This window comes from Pelobates fuscus, chromosome 3, assembly GCF_036172605.1.
Source record: "Pelobates fuscus isolate aPelFus1 chromosome 3, aPelFus1.pri, whole genome shotgun sequence".
NCBI classification, from domain to species: domain Eukaryota; kingdom Metazoa; phylum Chordata; class Amphibia; order Anura; family Pelobatidae; genus Pelobates; species Pelobates fuscus.
The window spans coordinates 296,785,253-296,802,175 of NC_086319.1; the positions used below are offsets into that span (position 1 = coordinate 296,785,253).

The window sequence follows — 16,923 nt, forward strand, 5'->3', positions numbered from 1 at the left end:
AGCCGTCTGCGGGTCCTTTCCCGGCATACGCTCGCTGGGCGGCATCCTCCCAGTCTCGGGTGCCGCCCGCGTCCTCCTCGCCGTCCCCCAGCGGCAGCATGCATGACGCTGAACGCTGGGGGACCGCCCACTATTATACACACCGCGGTCAGCCACCTGACCCGGCGTTAAAGACACAGTATGACAATCACAGTGGGAGACATAGATATCTCCCACGTGTGATTGTTAATTCTGATTGGAAGTTATCCAATCAGAATTAACCACAGGGTTTAAATACTTACCTTTCCTGGTCCTCCCTGCCCTGTTGTGGTCTTTGCTTTATAGTATTGATACTGAACTTGTGCTTTCTGGTTACGTACTCTCTGGCTTGTTAATCTGACTTTGTGACTTTCTCCTACCCTTTGACCTCGGCTTGTTTCTCGTTATTCTGTCTTCTGGTTCCCCTTACTCGGCTTGTCTCCTGACTATTCTGTGTGTGCTTAGCCCGGCCACTCTAAGGTCCGGTACAGCACCTTTTCTGTGTGTGTGTGTGTTAGCGTGTTGGGTTCCCCGAATCGTGACAGTGGGCCTCTGTGTCATTTGGGTAAGTTTAGAAGTCTGTTAGTTTAGTTAATCCTCACAAAAGTGTATGTTTTTGAAAAGACAACCCTAGATGTTTTACCTGGGGCATTTTCTTTTATCGAGCCATTTTATCATCATTCCGTCATGGACTCTACATTGCTACGCCAACTATAAGACCCCAACAATAATGAACCATTATTAAACCATAACAAATAATAAAATAACTTTCGATATACATATAAAATGTCTAGTCTTCTGCCCAATTTCATACTAATTTTCTACCAAAATTCCCAACCAGCATACAGTACTTTACTTAGTAACCCAAATCACCTTTACATTATGAAAACTTACATAACTCCCTGAAACCAAGGGAAACAAAACTACAGAATCTTACTGTCATATTCAATTCTGCAAAATATAGTGATTACAGAAGAAGTTGAGGTTTTTAAAATAAAAAGCTTTTGGTGAGGCTGGGAAATGCTCTGATCATACTGCTCTGTATATGTGGACAATAGTGATACTTTCACACTGTCCTCATTCTGCTATGCAATGTCTGATTCAGTTTTCTATATATAGGACTACCATTGACTCTCATGGTTTGTTGTTTACAGGGAGTTTTGTCAGAGGTCTCTCAGAAAAGCTCATTTAGACTGCACCACATTCATTAGCTCCTTCGATAACTCTGTCTTTGTAATTGAGAGGAGCAGGAGACGAGTAGTACTGGAAGTGACTCTGGAAAACAGAGGAGAGAATGCGTACAGCACTGTGCTCAATATTTCCTACTCGCACAACCTGCAGTTTGCCAACCTTATTACCAAGGTATGTACCACACATAGGTCCAGGTACTCCTAAAACAGGAATGCGAGTGTGTTTGAAAAGATTAACATCTAACATGGTGCTGAGCAGATTGTAAAATATAAAAATATGCAAATTATACCTGCCAAGTGTCCTGCTTTAGAAAGGATAGTCCCTCTTTTCTATCCTAATGTCAGTGGAGAACCTCCACAGATTTGGTTGTATATAAATGTGTAACACAACCTCACAGTTTTAAAACTCACAGCAATGTATATATTTACCCTATAAATATGTTGTTCAGTTGAGCACTTTGACAACGTCTAGCCGCACACCCTAAAATTAGTGTTCCCTTTCCCATATGACATTTTTCTATGTAAAACCAATATTTTAATCTGGATTTATTACAGGATGAATCAGATGTCAAAATTGACTGTATGACTGATGTACGAAACCCATACTCCAAGATCTGTAATGTCAGCTTCCCCTTCTTCAGGGCAAACGCCAAGGTAGGCAAATGCCAGGCTGTGCGAGAAAACCGCTGTGTATGAATATATTTGTGTCTGTGCTTATGTCTGTATAAGCTATCTATCTTTTATTATTTATTTATTTATAAAATATTTTACCAGGAAAGATACATTGAGATTTCTCTCGTTTTCAAGTATGTCCTGGGTCCACAAATCATTGCAGTGTTACAGTTAGTGTACAATAAAATACAAAAACAATATTAATATACAAAATTTAACATAGAACAGGTAGGAAATATATAATCAACCATGACAGGTGCATTCTGTTTTGAGGTATGTAGAGAGGGATCTCTTAAATGACTTTAAGCTTAGGGAAGATTTTAATTTGTGCGGGAGGTCGTTCCACAAATGCGGTGCTCTGTAGGAGAAGGAGGATCGGGCAACTTTCTTTTTGTATTGAGGTAGACTAAGTAAAGCGTTGGTACTGGATCGGAGGTTATAGGAAGTGGGAACAGCCGGGGAAAGCATTGCGTTCAGGTAGGGTGGGAGTTTCCCAGAAAAGCTCTTAAACACAAGGCTGGAAAGATGAAGGGTGCGTCTGGATTCCAGCGACAGCCAGTTTAGTTCTTTTAGCATGTCACAATGGTGGGTCCTGTAATTACATTATAGCACAAATCGGCAGAACGAGTTATACAATGTGTTGAGTTTATTAATGTGGGATTGCGATGCAGATGCATATACTACATCCCCATAATCAATGATTGTCATCAGCATTTGCTGTACAATCTTTTCCTTTACTGAAGGGCTTAGGCAGGATTTGTTTCTGTACAGGGCACCTAGTTTTGGATAAAGTTTAGATGCAAGCTTTTCTATGTGCAGGCCAAAAGATAGATTGGGGTCTAACATCATACCCAAGTATTTGAAAGAGTGGACTGCGGTCAGTGTGCCATTTGAAATTGTTTTGATGGATAGGTGGGAATTGTGTAATTTATGTACTGTTCCAAAGATCATTGTGACAGTTTGGCAGTGTTCGGGAACAGTTTGTTCTTTGTGATCCACTTTTCTACCTCTGTGAACTGGTCTTGGAGCACAGCCTCAAGCTGCGGTACATCGGAATCGCTCGCATAGATTACTGTGTCATCTGCGTACATGTGTACATTTGAGGATTTGCAGACATTAGGAAGATCATTTTTGACGATTGTAAATGATTATTATATGAAATTCCGAATTGTGGCATAGAAATAGCACAGGGTGTAAATGGATTCAGTCTCAGACTTATCAGTTTACACAATATAATCGTATGACATATCATCTGCATTCATTCCTCACGATTACCTATCAGTCCAAAAATGCAGATTAAAATATATAGTTACCTAAAGCAGTACCAGACTTAGCATTTACAGAACCTTGGCAAGAAAAATTTGCTGGCCTTGCATCCACCCTCCCCCTTAACATGCTATGAGTTCCTTGGTAATAGGGCAAACAATTTAGTTAGAGTTTGCCCTCTTACCGGAGTCTCTGCCAGGGTGATGTGACAATCTAGTCGCCATTCATTGGCTGAGGTTGTCAGCTGACCTGAATGGCACATTGTGTGTGAACATTTGCACAGAATTCACTTTAGCCAGCCCAGAATTCATACTCCATAACGCAACTGGAGGTGAATTCATACCTGCAGCAACAAAGAGGATAAACTCGGTATATACAGCGTTTTATAGAGAAACACCGCACATACAGACTCTAGGCAACATGACCATTTCAAGTCGCTGAAGTGGTCATAGTACTTTGAGTAACCCTTTAACAGACACACATTAACAAATAAACATAGACACACATTAACAAATAAACATAGACACACATTAACAAATAAACACAGACACACATTAACAAATAAACATAGACACACATTAACGTACAGTATCTGTTAGGTTCACCATCCCAATGTACATGGCGCTTTGGTCCCCATACTATCCGTAAACGCTTTGCTTAGGGCACAAACCTATAATTCTTATTGATTCTGCTTTCATCGTGGTATCTAGTTGCCGCTGAGCTTCACACATGTATTATTTGTTGGATTTTAACAGGTGGTTTTCAGGCTGGACTTTGAATTCAGTAAAGCTCACTTTCTCCCAGCTCTTCAAATCCACATCACAGCTAATAGGTGAGTTCAACTTTAGAAAATATTCTTCTATTTATTGATCAAACCCCTGCTGCCCCCTAGAGTATGTGCTAGGTTTATTCACCCAGCAAGACATTATTGTTCTAAGCTTCTCACTTAAAGGGACACTATAGTCACCTGAACAACTTCAGCTTAATGAGGTTGTTTAGGTGAGTGCTACAGCTACCCGGAGCCTTTTTCTTGTAAGCACTGTATTTTCTGAGAAAATGCAGTGTTTACATTAGAAGCTTGGAACACCTCTTGTTGCAGTCAATCAGACGGCCACCAGAGGGACTTCCGAGTTCAGAGGCCCTAAAAAGGCCTCTCGTCCGATGCATTCTGGGTGAATGCATCAGACGGGCTATCAGCACACAAAGCACTGTGAACGCGCTTTGTGTGCTGACAGCCTGTCAGCACTGCTGTGGGCGTGGCTTCAGCTCACAGCTGAAGCCCGAACCCACAGGGATGCTGTCCGGCCACAATAGTGGTTGAAGGGGGGGGGGGGGGGGACCTACTCTCCTCCCCCCCCCCGGCCCCCACCCCTGAGCGGTGGGTGGGGGCCCTAAAAATAAGGGGGGCACATACTGCCCCCCCGGCCCCCACCCCTGTGCGGCGGGTGTGGGCCCTAAAATAATCAATAAGGGGGGACCTATTGTTCCCCCCCCGGCCCCCACCCCTGTGCGGTGGGTGGGGGCCTTAAAATAAAAAATAAGGGGGGGACATACTGCCCCCCCCGGCCCCCACCCCTGTGCGGCGGGTGGGGGCCCTAAAATTCACAATAGGGAGGGGACCTACTGTCCCCCCCCCGGCCCCCACCCCTGTGCGGCGGGTGGGGGCCCTAAAATTCACAATAAGGGGGGGGGGGGCTACTGTCCCCCCCCCCGGCCCCCACCCCTGTGCGGCGGGTGGGGGCCCTAAAATAAAAAATAAGGGGGGGGACCTACTGTCCCCACCCCTGTGCGGCGGGTGGGGGCCCTAAAATTCACAATAGGGAGGGGACCTACTGTCCCCCCCCCGGCCCCCACCCCTGTGCGGCGGGTGGGGGCCCTAAAATTCACAATAAGGGGGGGGGGCTACTGTCCCCCCCCCGGCCCCCACCCCTGTGCGGCGGGTGGGGGCCCTAAAATAAAAAATAAGGGGGGGACCTACTGTTCCCCCCCCCCCCGGCCCCCACCCCTGAGCGGTGGGTGGGGGCCCTAAAATTCACAATAGGGAGGGGACCTACTGTCCCCCCCCCCCCGGCCCCCACCCCTGTGCGGCGGGTGGGGGCCCTAAAATTCACAATAAGGGGGGGGGACCTACTGCCCCCCCCCCCGGCCCCCACCCCTGAGCGGTGGGTGGGGGCCCTAAAATTATCAATAGGGGGGGACCTATTGTCCCCCCCCCGGCCCCCACCCCTGAGCGGTGGGTGGGGGCCCTAAATACAAAGGGGGTGGGGACCCTAGTTAACCCTCTCCCCCCCACCCCCCCTCCCCAAAAAAAAACTTATCTCCCTACCTACCCCCCTCACCCTAAAAATAATGAGGGGGACCCTTTAACTAAAAACCTGTAAAGAAAAAAAAAATAAGATAAAAACAACTTACCATTCGATGTTTTCTTTCTTCTAAAATCTTCTTTCTTCAGCCCCAAAAAAGGCCAAATAAAAATCCATAATAACCGACGGAATAAAACAAAAAAAAAAAAACCCGAGCGCAAATAAAATAATCCATCTTCACCCATGGAGGGCTCCGCGCAGACTGAGCTCCGCAGGGCGGGGGAAGGCTTATAAAGCCTTGCCCCGCCCTGCAATTAGGCTAAGAACACTCTGATTGGTGGGTTTAAGCCAATCAGAGTGCTCTTTGTCATTTTACAAGCGTGGGAAAATTCCAAAGAACTTTCCCACGCTTGTAAAATGACAAAGAGCACTGTGATTGGATGGCTTGAAATCCATCCAATCACAGTGCTCTTTGTCATTTTACAAGCGTGGGAAAGTTCTTTGGAATTTTCCCACGCTTGTAAAATGACACAGAGCACTGTGATTGGATGGATTTCAAGCCATCCAATCACAGTGCTCTGTGTCATTTTACAAGCGTGGGAAAATTCCAAAGAACTTTCCCACGCTTGTAAAATGACAAAGAGCACTGTGATTGGATGGCTTGAAATCCATCCAATCACAGTGCTCTGTGTCATTTTACAAGCGTGGGAAAATTCCAAAGAACTTTCCCACGCTTGTAAAATGACACAGAGCACTGTGATTGGATGGCTTGAAATCCATCCAATCACAGTGCTCTGTGTCATTTTACAAGCGTGGGAAAATTCCAAAGAACTTTCCCACGCTTGTAAAATGACACAGAGCACTGTGATTGGATGGCTTTAAATCCATCCAATCACAGTGCTCTGTGTCATTTTACAAGCGTGGGAAAATTCCAAAGAACTTTCCCACGCTTGTAAAATGACAAAGAGCACTCTGATTGGCTTAAACCCACCAATCAGAGTGTTCTTAGCATAATTGCAGGGCGGGGCAAGGCTTTATAAGCCTTCCCCCGCCCTGCGGAGCTCAGTCTGCGCGGAGCCCTCCATGGGTGAAGATGGATTATTTTTTTTTGCGCTCGGTTTTTTTTTTTTTTTTTTTTTTAATTGCGTCGGTTATTATGGATTTTTATTTGGCCTTTTTTGGGGCTGAAGAAAGAAGATTTTAGAAGAAAGAAAACATCGAATGGTAAGTTGATTTTATCTCATTTTTTCTTTTTTTACAGGTTTTTAGTTAATGGTCCCCCCTCATTATTTTTAGGGTGAGGGGGGTAGGTAGGGAGATATTTTTTTTTGGGGGGGGGGAGGGTTAACTAGGGTCCCCCCCCCCCCTTTGTATTTAGGGCCCCCACCCACCGCTCAGGGGTGGGGGCCGGGGGGGACAATAGGTCCCCCCCTTATTGATAATTTTAGGGCCCCCACCCGCCGCTCAGGGGTGGGGGCCCGGGGGGGGACAGTAGGTCCCCCCCCCTTATTGATAATTTTAGGGCCCCCACCCGCCGCTCAGGGGTGGGGGCCGGGGGGGGGGACAGTAAGTCCCCCCCCCTCATTGATAATTTTAGGGCCCCCACCCGCCGCACAGGGGTGGGGGCCGGGGGGGACAGTAGGTCCCCCCCTTATTGATAATTGTAGGGCCCCCACCCGCCGCTCAGGGGTGGGGGCCGGGGGGGGGACAGTAGGTCCCCCCCTTATTGATAATTGTAGGGCCCCCACCCGCCGCTCAGGGGTGGGGGCCGGGGGGGACAGTAGGTCCCCCCCTCATTGATCATTTTAGGGCCCCCACCCGCCGCTCAGGGGTGGGGGCCGGGGGGGGGGCAGTAAGTCCCCCCCCCTCATTGATAATTTTAGGGCCCCCACCAGCCGCACAGGGGTGGGGGCCAGGGGGGACAGTAGGTCCCCCCCTTATTGATAATTGTAGGGCCCCCACCCGCCGCTCAGGGGTGGGGGCCGGGGGGGGACAGTAGGTCCCCCCCTCATTGATCATTTTAGGGCCCCCACCCGCCGCTCAGGGGTGGGGGCCGGGGGGGGCAGTAAGTCCCCCCCCTCATTGATAATTTTAGGGCCCCCACCCGCCGCACAGGGGTGGGGGCCGGGGGGGACAGTAGGTCCCCCCCTTATTGATAATTGTAGGGCCCCCACCCGCCGCACAGGGGTGGGGGCCGGGGGGGGACAGTAGGTCCCCCCCCTCATTGATAATTTTAGGGCCCCCACCCGCCGCACAGGGGTGGGGGCCGGGGGGGGACAGTAGGTCCCCCCCTCATTGATAATTTTAGGGCCCCCACCCGCCGCACAGGGGTGGGGGCCGGGGGGGGACAGTAGGTCCCCCCCTTATTGATAATTTTAGAAAGCGAGCTGAGCTGTCAGTCAGACAGCTCAGCTCGCGAACGCGCATTCCGCGCACATGCGCGGTAAAGCGCTCAGGTTCTTCATAGGGCGGCATTCAATGCCGCTCTATGAAGAACGCGATTGGTCCAGCGCGAAGCCGTCCCATTGGGCCCCGCGATTTCGTCATTTTGACGAAAAAGGGGGCGCGGCCTAGCGGGGAGCTCGGCGCTGGAACGGAGGTAAGTTTTTAATATAAAAACACCTCGAAATTTATTTTTAATAAATTAAAGTACATATAAAAGCAAGAAGGAAGGCTGGGGGACCTGTCTTTCTTGCTTTTATATGGTGACTATAGAGTCCCTTTAAAGGGACTCTATAGTCACCATATAAAAGCAAGAAAGACAGGTCCCCCAGCCTTCCTTCTTGCTTTTATATGTACTTTAATTTATTAAAAATAAATTTCGAGGTGTTTTTATATTAAAAACTTACCTCCGTTCCAGCGCCGAGCTCCCCGCTAGGCCGCGCCCCCTTTTTCGTCAAAATGACGAAATCGCGGGGCCCAATGGGACGGCTTCGCGCTGGACCAATCGCGTTCTTCATAGAGCGGCATTGAATGCCGCCCTATGAAGAACCTGAGCGCTTTACCGCGCATGTGCGCGGAATGCGCGTTCGCGAGCTGAGCTGTCTGACTGACAGCTCAGCTCGCTTTCTAAAATTATCAATAAGGGGGGGACCTACTGTCCCCCCCCGGCCCCCACCCCTGTGCGGCGGGTGGGGGCCCTAAAATTATCAATGAGGGGGGGGACTTACTGCCCCCCCCCGGCCCCCACCCCTGAGCGGCGGGTGGGGGCCCTAAAATGATCAATGAGGGGGGGACCTACTGTCCCCCCCCGGCCCCCACCCCTGAGCGGCGGGTGGGGGCCCTACAATTATCAATAAGGGGGGGACCTACTGTCCCCCCTGGCCCCCACCCCTGTGCGGCGGGTGGGGGCCCTAAAATTATCAATGAGGGGGGGGACTTACTGCCCCCCCCCCGGCCCCCACCCCTGAGCGGCGGGTGGGGGCCCTACAATTATCAATAAGGGGGGGACCTACTGTCCCCCCCCCGGCCCCCACCCCTGAGCGGCGGGTGGGGGCCCTACAATTATCAATAAGGGGGGGACCTACTGTCCCCCCGGCCCCCACCCCTGTGCGGCGGGTGGGGGCCCTAAAATTATCAATGAGGGGGGGGGACTTACTGTCCCCCCCCCGGGCCCCCACCCCTGAGCGGCGGGTGGGGGCCCTAAAATTATCAATAAGGGGGGGACCTATTGTCCCCCCCGGCCCCCACCCCTGAGCGGTGGGTGGGGGCCCTAAATACAAAGGGGGGGGGGGACCCTAGTTAACCCTCCCCCCCCCCAAAAAAAAATATCTCCCTACCTACCCCCCTCACCCTAAAAATAATGAGGGGGGACCATTAACTAAAAACCTGTAAAAAAAGAAAAAATGAGATAAAATCAACTTACCATTCGATGTTTTCTTTCTTCTAAAATCTTCTTTCTTCAGCCCCAAAAAAGGCCAAATAAAAATCCATAATAACCGACGCAATTAAAAAAAAAAAAAAAAAAAAAACCGAGCGCAAAAAAAAAAAATCCATCTTCACCCATGGAGGGCTCCGCGCAGACTGAGCTCCGCAGGGCGGGGGAAGGCTTATAAAGCCTTGCCCCGCCCTGCAATTATGCTAAGAACACTCTGATTGGTGGGTTTAAGCCAATCAGAGTGCTCTTTGTCATTTTACAAGCGTGGGAAAGTTCTTTGGAATTTTCCCACGCTTGTAAAATGACACAGAGCACTGTGATTGGATGGATTTAAAGCCATCCAATCACAGTGCTCTGTGTCATTTTACAAGCGTGGGAAAGTTCTTTGGAATTTTCCCACGCTTGTAAAATGACACAGAGCACTGTGATTGGATGGATTTCAAGCCATCCAATCACAGTGCTCTGTGTCATTTTACAAGCGTGGGAAAGTTCTTTGGAATTTTCCCACGCTTGTAAAATGACACAGAGCACTGTGATTGGATGGATTTCAAGCCATCCAATCACAGTGCTCTTTGTCATTTTACAAGCGTGGGAAAGTTCTTTGGAATTTTCCCACGCTTGTAAAATGACACAGAGCACTGTGATTGGATGGCTTGAAATCCATCCAATCACAGTGCTCTGTGTCATTTTACAAGCGTGGGAAAATTCCAAAGAACTTTCCCACGCTTGTAAAATGACAAAGAGCACTGTGATTGGATGGATTTCAAGCCATCCAATCACAGTGCTCTTTGTCATTTTACAAGCGTGGGAAAGTTCTTTGGAATTTTCCCACGCTTGTAAAATGACAAAGAGCACTCTGATTGGCTTAAACCCACCAATCAGAGTGTTCTTAGCCTAATTGCAGGGCGGGGCAAGGCTTTATAAGCCTTCCCCCGCCCTGCGGAGCTCAGTCTGCGCGGAGCCCTCCATGGGTGAAGATGGATTATTTTTTTTGCGCTCTGGTTTTTTTTTTTTTGTTTTATTCCGTCGGTTATTATGGATTTTTATTTGGCCTTTTTTGGGGCTGAAGAAAGAAGATTTTAGAAGAAAGAAAACATCGAATGGTAAGTTGTTTTTATCTTATTTTTTTTTTCTTTACAGGTTTTTAGTTAAAGGGTCCCCCCTCATTATTTTTAGGGTGAGGGGGGTAGGTAGGGAGATATTTTTTTTTGGGGGGGGGGGGGTGGGGGGGAGAGGGTTAACTAGGGTCCCCACCCCCTTTGTATTTAGGGCCCCCACCCACCGCTCAGGGGTGGGGGCCGGGGGGGGGACAATAGGTCCCCCCCTATTGATAATTTTAGGGCCCCCACCCACCGCTCAGGGGTGGGGGCCGGGGGGGGGGGCAGTAGCCCCCCCCCCCTTATTGTGAATTTTAGGGCCCCCACCCGCCGCACAGGGGTGGGGGCCGGGGGGGGGACAGTAGGTCCCCTCCCTATTGTGAATTTTAGGGCCCCCACCCGCCGCACAGGGGTGGGGGCCGGGGGGGAGGACAGTAGGTCCCCCCCCTTATTTTTTATTTTAGGGCCCCCACCCGCCGCACAGGGGTGGGGGCCGGGGGGGGGGACAGTAGCCCCCCCCCCTTATTGTGAATTTTAGGGCCCCCACCCGCCGCACAGGGGTGGGGGCCGGGGGGGGGACAGTAGGTCCCCTCCCTATTGTGAATTTTAGGGCCCCCACCCGCCGCACAGGGGTGGGGGCCGGGGGGGGCAGTATGTCCCCCCCTTATTTTTTATTTTAAGGCCCCCACCCACCGCACAGGGGTGGGGGCCGGGGGGGGAACAATAGGTCCCCCCTTATTGATTATTTTAGGGCCCCCACCCGCCACACAGGGGTGGGGGCCGGGGGGGCAGTATGTGCCCCCCTTATTTTTAGGGCCCCCACCCACCGCTCAGGGGTGGGGGCCGGGGGCGGGGGAGGAGAGTAGGTCCCCCCCCCCCCCCCCCCTTCAACCACTATTGTGGCCGGACAGCATCCCTGTGGGTTCGGGCTTCAGCTGTCAGCTGAAGCCACGCCCACAGCAGTGCTGACAGGCTGTCAGCACACAAAGCGCGTTCACAGTGCTTTGTGTGCTGATAGCCCGTCTGATGCATTCACCCAGAATGCATCGGACGAGAGGCCTTTTTAGGGCCTCTGAACTCGGAAGTCCCTCTGGTGGCCGTCTGATTGACTGCAACAAGAGGTGTTCCAAGCTTCTAATGTAAACACTGCATTTTCTCAGAAAATACAGTGCTTACAAGAAAAAGGCTCCGGGTAGCTGTAGCACTCACCTAAACAACCTCATTAAGCTGAAGTTGTTCAGGTGACTATAGTGTCCCTTTAATCTCAAATAGTGTATAGGCGTCTGGTTCAGCATGAGTGCACATGGCTCAGAGCACTCCTAAAATTTACTTACAAAATCACCCTGGACAAGATCTAAAGCAACTGCCAAAATGTTATCCTATCATTCTGTCTGAGTTAGGTACTGAAATGTGAATTGTTAGGAATTACAAAGAAATGAAACATGTTAGAGCAAAATAGCCAAAATGTGAAATTCACTTTGGGTTTCCAGTAGTTTACACTTTAATGAATAACCTTGTATGTCCCTCTAGGATTAACCCTTTTTTTTTTATAAACATAGCAGTTTCAGAGAAACTGCTATGTTTATAATAGGGTTAATCCAGCCTCCAAAATCCTCTAGTGGCTGTTTCACTGACAGCCGCTAGAGGCACTTGCGTGATTCTCACTGTGAAAATCACAGTGAGAGCACGCAAGCATCCATAGGAAAGCATTGTAAATGCTTTCCTATGAGACTGGCTGAATGCGTGCGCAGCTCTTGCCGCGCATGCGCATTCAGCCGAAATGGAGGATCGGGGGCGGAGAGGAGGAGGAGAGCTCACCGCCCGTCGCTGGAATAAAGGTAAGTTTTAACCCTTTACTCTCCCTAGAGCCCGGCGGGAGGGTGTCCCTGAGGGTGGTGGCACCCTCAGGGCACTATAGTGCCAGGAAAACGAGTATGTTTTCCTGGCACTATAGTGGTCCTTTAAATAAGCTAACATGTCAAAGTTCTCAAATAATAAAAAACAGAGTTATCTTTAAACATTTTTTTCCTGTCCCGAATAGTCCAGTACCTCTGAATTCAGGATCTTACGATACTTCAATCAATATTACTGTTAACCTCTTCATGACTGGTTACATGTCGGGACTGTCCTAATAATGAGGCATCTGCTTGCACTTCATCTTTAAGGGATTTAGAGTGGCAAAGATGTTTAACCCCTTAAGGACACATGACATGTGTGACATGTCATAATTCCTTTTTATTCCAGAAGTTTGGTCCTTAAGGGGTTAATCTTTTAAAAAAACTTTTGTTTCTTAAATTGAAGCCATAAAAACTTTAGAGGAAAGTGTCACTTTACCCTGAACACGGCACCTCTATACTTTTATTCCAGAGTGTAGAATGGAGACACTCTTCTGTATTCTGCCATTCTGAATGTCTTAACTTCCATATTAAAGATAAATCTATATTAAAGAGATCGTGTGCAAAAATACATTACAATGGCAGTTCTACTGATACACCATTTCTGTTGGCAATTCCAATCACCTTATAAAACCTTCTAGATGTTCAACCACCATATGCCATGGAGACTCATTGGTAGAATAGAGCTTGTATCACTTGTTGTCATTTTTTTCATGTCACTTAAGATCAACCAGGCTTGGGGGGGAGGGGGGGCTTCCAGCGCTGCTGACAGGTTGCATGGTGGACGAGCTCCGCAGAATTTTGGGCCGAAAGCAACTATAAAGCAGTTCCCACCCGTGGAAACAAGCACCCGGGCATAGGGGAAGATACCACAACACCAGGAGCAACGAATGGCACCTCAAAGGCTCAGAGAGCGCAAGATTTCTTGCGCTCCAGGAAAAAAGAAAAAATGTGGCCTATCCAAGATAGCGACGGCGCGGCATCACCTTCAAGAATGTCAGAAACAGGCTCAGATGCAGAGTCAGTGCACACACATGGGGAAGATTTACCAATTACGGAGCGGAGAATGGGAGATATGATGCAGCAATAATGATCCTCAGTGATAGAGGACTTTCAAAAAAATAACAAGACCTCAGGAACGAGGTACAAGGCATTGGGGCAAGGACGAAAGCACTGGAGAGCAAAACAGATGACTAAAGATGGCAGACAAGATTACTAAAATTGAAGCTGACCACAAAGCCTTGATGAGCAAATATGCAGATCTGGAGGATTGCTCACCTAGGAATAACCTCAGGGTTAGAGGGGTACCTGAGAAGATCTCCACAGAGGAAATACCACAATACCTGCTAACCTTGTTTTAGAGCGCTCCTTGCTACAGCCGTACAATCGGAGATGTTGATGGACAGAGCAGACAGGGTGCCCAAGCCTCGTAATCTCGCGGCTGGTATTCCAAGAGATATAGTGGTGAGGCTTCACTATTATCATATCAGGGAAGCCCTACTTCAAGCGAAACGCAAGTTCCCAGATCTACCAGACCACCTAGCTGATGTCTTGCTTTTTGTGGATTTGTCGGCCGCCAAAATGTCTAAATGCAGGGAATCCATAAACACCACTAAAGTGTTGAGGAACAAAAAAATTACTCATAAGCCTAAATGGGCATATATCAGTGGTGACCAATCCAGACGACGGGATCAAGCTGTTGCAGCAATGGGGCTTTCTAAAATGCACAACGACGTCCCCAGCGTTTACGTCTCGAGGAGACTACAACCCGATTGGGAAAAAGTTACGAAGAAATTACTCTTTTCAAGACCGCTACCTACAGGGCGCACCCAGAAAGTTAGTTACTTTGGGTAGTGTGCAAAGTTAAGATGTGCAAGTTGTTCAGTTAAGCTCTGTTCGTATACCACATACCGCAATTCAGTTAAAAAGGGATACTCAAATAGTTCACATAACTAGGCCCTAGGCGGAAATAGAAGTGGTTTCAGTTCCACCATACCCATCCCCCACCCATTGGGTTCATACGTTTACAAATCACAAATGTCAAGAGTACTACCTAATGGAGATGGGAACCCAATCGTAATATCGCTAGGAAGATATTCATGTATATACTTATGTTTAAGTTATGTTTTATATTCTTTGTTTTCTCTCACTGCAATGTATAGAATGATAGCATTACATAACCTATGTTCGCCTAGCCTGATACAATAGATGGAGGGCTCCCTACGGTATTGTCCTGAACAGGTTGTGATAAGTATGACTGGTCGGACATAACAGGAGAATTCACAGTACTTGAACTAAACTCAAATGGCTTGAATACCCCTCATAAGAGAAGGCTAGCTCTAACACACACTAAAGCGAAAAATGTAGCAATAGCATGCTTTCAGGAAACCCATTTCTGTGTCCAAAACCCACCCACCCTTACCACCAGACAACACCCAGAAGCATACCGTGCATTTGCTTCAAATAGAACAAGGGGTGTTAGCACATTGATAGATAAAGATTGGATGTATACATGCGATAGGGAGTTTGCAGACAAAGAGGGAAGGCTCCTGATACTAGCGGGCTCCCTTAACGATGTGCCTATGACTATTGCCAATATATATGTACCCAACAAAAACCGGATAGATTTCCTTACCAAAACCTTTTGCAAGATAAACTCAATGAAACATGGACAGCTCATTATTTGTGGGAACTTTAGCTGTGTATTAGACCCACAACTGGACATTTCCAGTAGCGTCACTGCAAACAATAGGAAGAGCAGGGAAAGTAAAAAGCTGACATTACTGTGTAGCAAATACGACATATACGACACGTGGCGCACCCTCTACCCCATGTCCAAAGATTATACATATTACTCCGCAGTACACGCCATGTATTCCAGACTTGATATGTGTCTTGTGGATAGAATGAATCTACACAATGTAAAAAATTTAACAATAGACACGATGACTTGGTCAGATCATGCTCCAGTACGGACAACATTTCAAACATTGCACCCTGCACAGGGGGAGTGGACTGTGGCGATTGAATGAATCAGCTTGACATAACGAAGAGATGATCAGACTCATAGCACAGGCTCTGCCTACTTCTCTGACAATACACAACAGCATATGCAAATTTCAACCACATGGCTAGCCCGTAAGGCGGTAATAAGGGGCCTGTTCATACAGATAGGGTCTAGGGCTAAACGAAAGATAGGCGTCGATACGTCCACTATAGAGAGGCAGATAGCGGACCTGGAATCCCATGACAAAGACGCACCATGTAAGAAAATAGACAAACTAATCAAATAGGCAAGAATTGATCTGGAGCGAATACAATTGCAAGCCACAGAACGTGGCCTGATAAAACTTAAATATACCCACTACACTAAAGGCAACAGAGAAGGCAAAATATTGGCTTCAGGGGGGCGGGGCCTGACTGCCAAGATGGCCGGACGCAATCTTTGCTAGCTCCGGCACCAGCGGGCGCAAAAACATAAACCATGTTCTACCACACACTGTCAGCGGTGCATGGTGCCCGGAAAGCGACACAGAACCCTGAACGGAACATGCCGATACCAAACGAGCATCGAAACGCAAAACGAGCGCTGGAACCGGCCATGAGGCCCAAACAGAAGCGGAGCCTACAGCCTGGGGGAGGCGGCCGATCGCCCGGCAAGGGAGCCGCTCCGAAGCACGACTCAAAAGCTGCCCTGCTACCCCCCCCTCTGGACCGGCGGGGGACATCCCGGTCCGTGCTGGGGGTGTCCACCCCCGCAAAGCTACAAAAACGAGAGACAAAAACTACGGTGAGACAAAAATGCCAGGGCTCAGGCAAGATGGCGCCAACGACGCAACACATCCGTTTAAGGCCCCCCAAACATACCTTGGACTTCTTCGACCAACTCTGTGCAAGCCTCTGGACGAAGCTCAGTGCCAAATATCATGCCTTCAGGCTAGCGAGAAGATTGGCGGCGGCATGGATTCGCCCAGCAACCCGGCGACTCCTGTGTGGACTCCGGCCAAGCACCGCTGGGGCGGCCTCCAGACGGCGCCGAAAAACAAGATGGCGGGAAAAGGCGACATGTCCAGCGGCGACAGCGCTCACTCCCTCTCACACCAGGGTGAGACCAGCCAGTACACCTAAGATGTCTACCACACTAACCTCACCAGCCACCCGAACCCCAACTTGCGACACCAAGACTCGCCAGAACGGTGAGCGCCACACAGGTACCTCGGGAAGAGCCCGGCGAGAGGAACAGCCGAAAGCCTTAACCCCTGGTGCGCTGGCGATCGAGGGAGACAGACACCTGTACACCTGCAGCTTCACAGTCCAGGGCATTGGCTGAACGGACCATATGGATGCCCACAGCACGCACAGGACACAGGTCCTTTTGTGTCTGAACTGCTCGATACTAACAAACATATCCCTTGTATGCAGCATGCTCCTTATTAATAAGCCTGTTTTACATGAGTACACCAGCTGACTTAACCTTATCATTACTGTTATATGCATCTCATAACTTGCCTAGCCTGTACTTAACGATTTGTTTAAGTTTGAATATGCAAACATGATTCAATTAAGTCTAGAGTAGAATATCTCACCTGTTCACTATTGCGCAAA

At 48.8% G+C, this 16,923-nt stretch overlaps 1 protein-coding gene across 1 annotated transcript in view; it reads left to right on the forward strand.

Annotated features, from left to right (window-relative positions):
* ITGA11 (integrin subunit alpha 11) overlaps positions 1–16,923 on the forward strand; it is a 144,897-nt gene that overhangs the window by 110,624 nt on the left and 17,350 nt on the right. Inside the window, exons 20-22 of the mRNA XM_063448735.1 lie at positions 1,173–1,380; positions 1,764–1,862; positions 3,902–3,978. Of these exons, the coding sequence (XP_063304805.1) occupies positions 1,173–1,380; positions 1,764–1,862; positions 3,902–3,978 (384 nt within the window). The remainder of the gene's footprint in view (positions 1–1,172; positions 1,381–1,763; positions 1,863–3,901; positions 3,979–16,923) is intronic.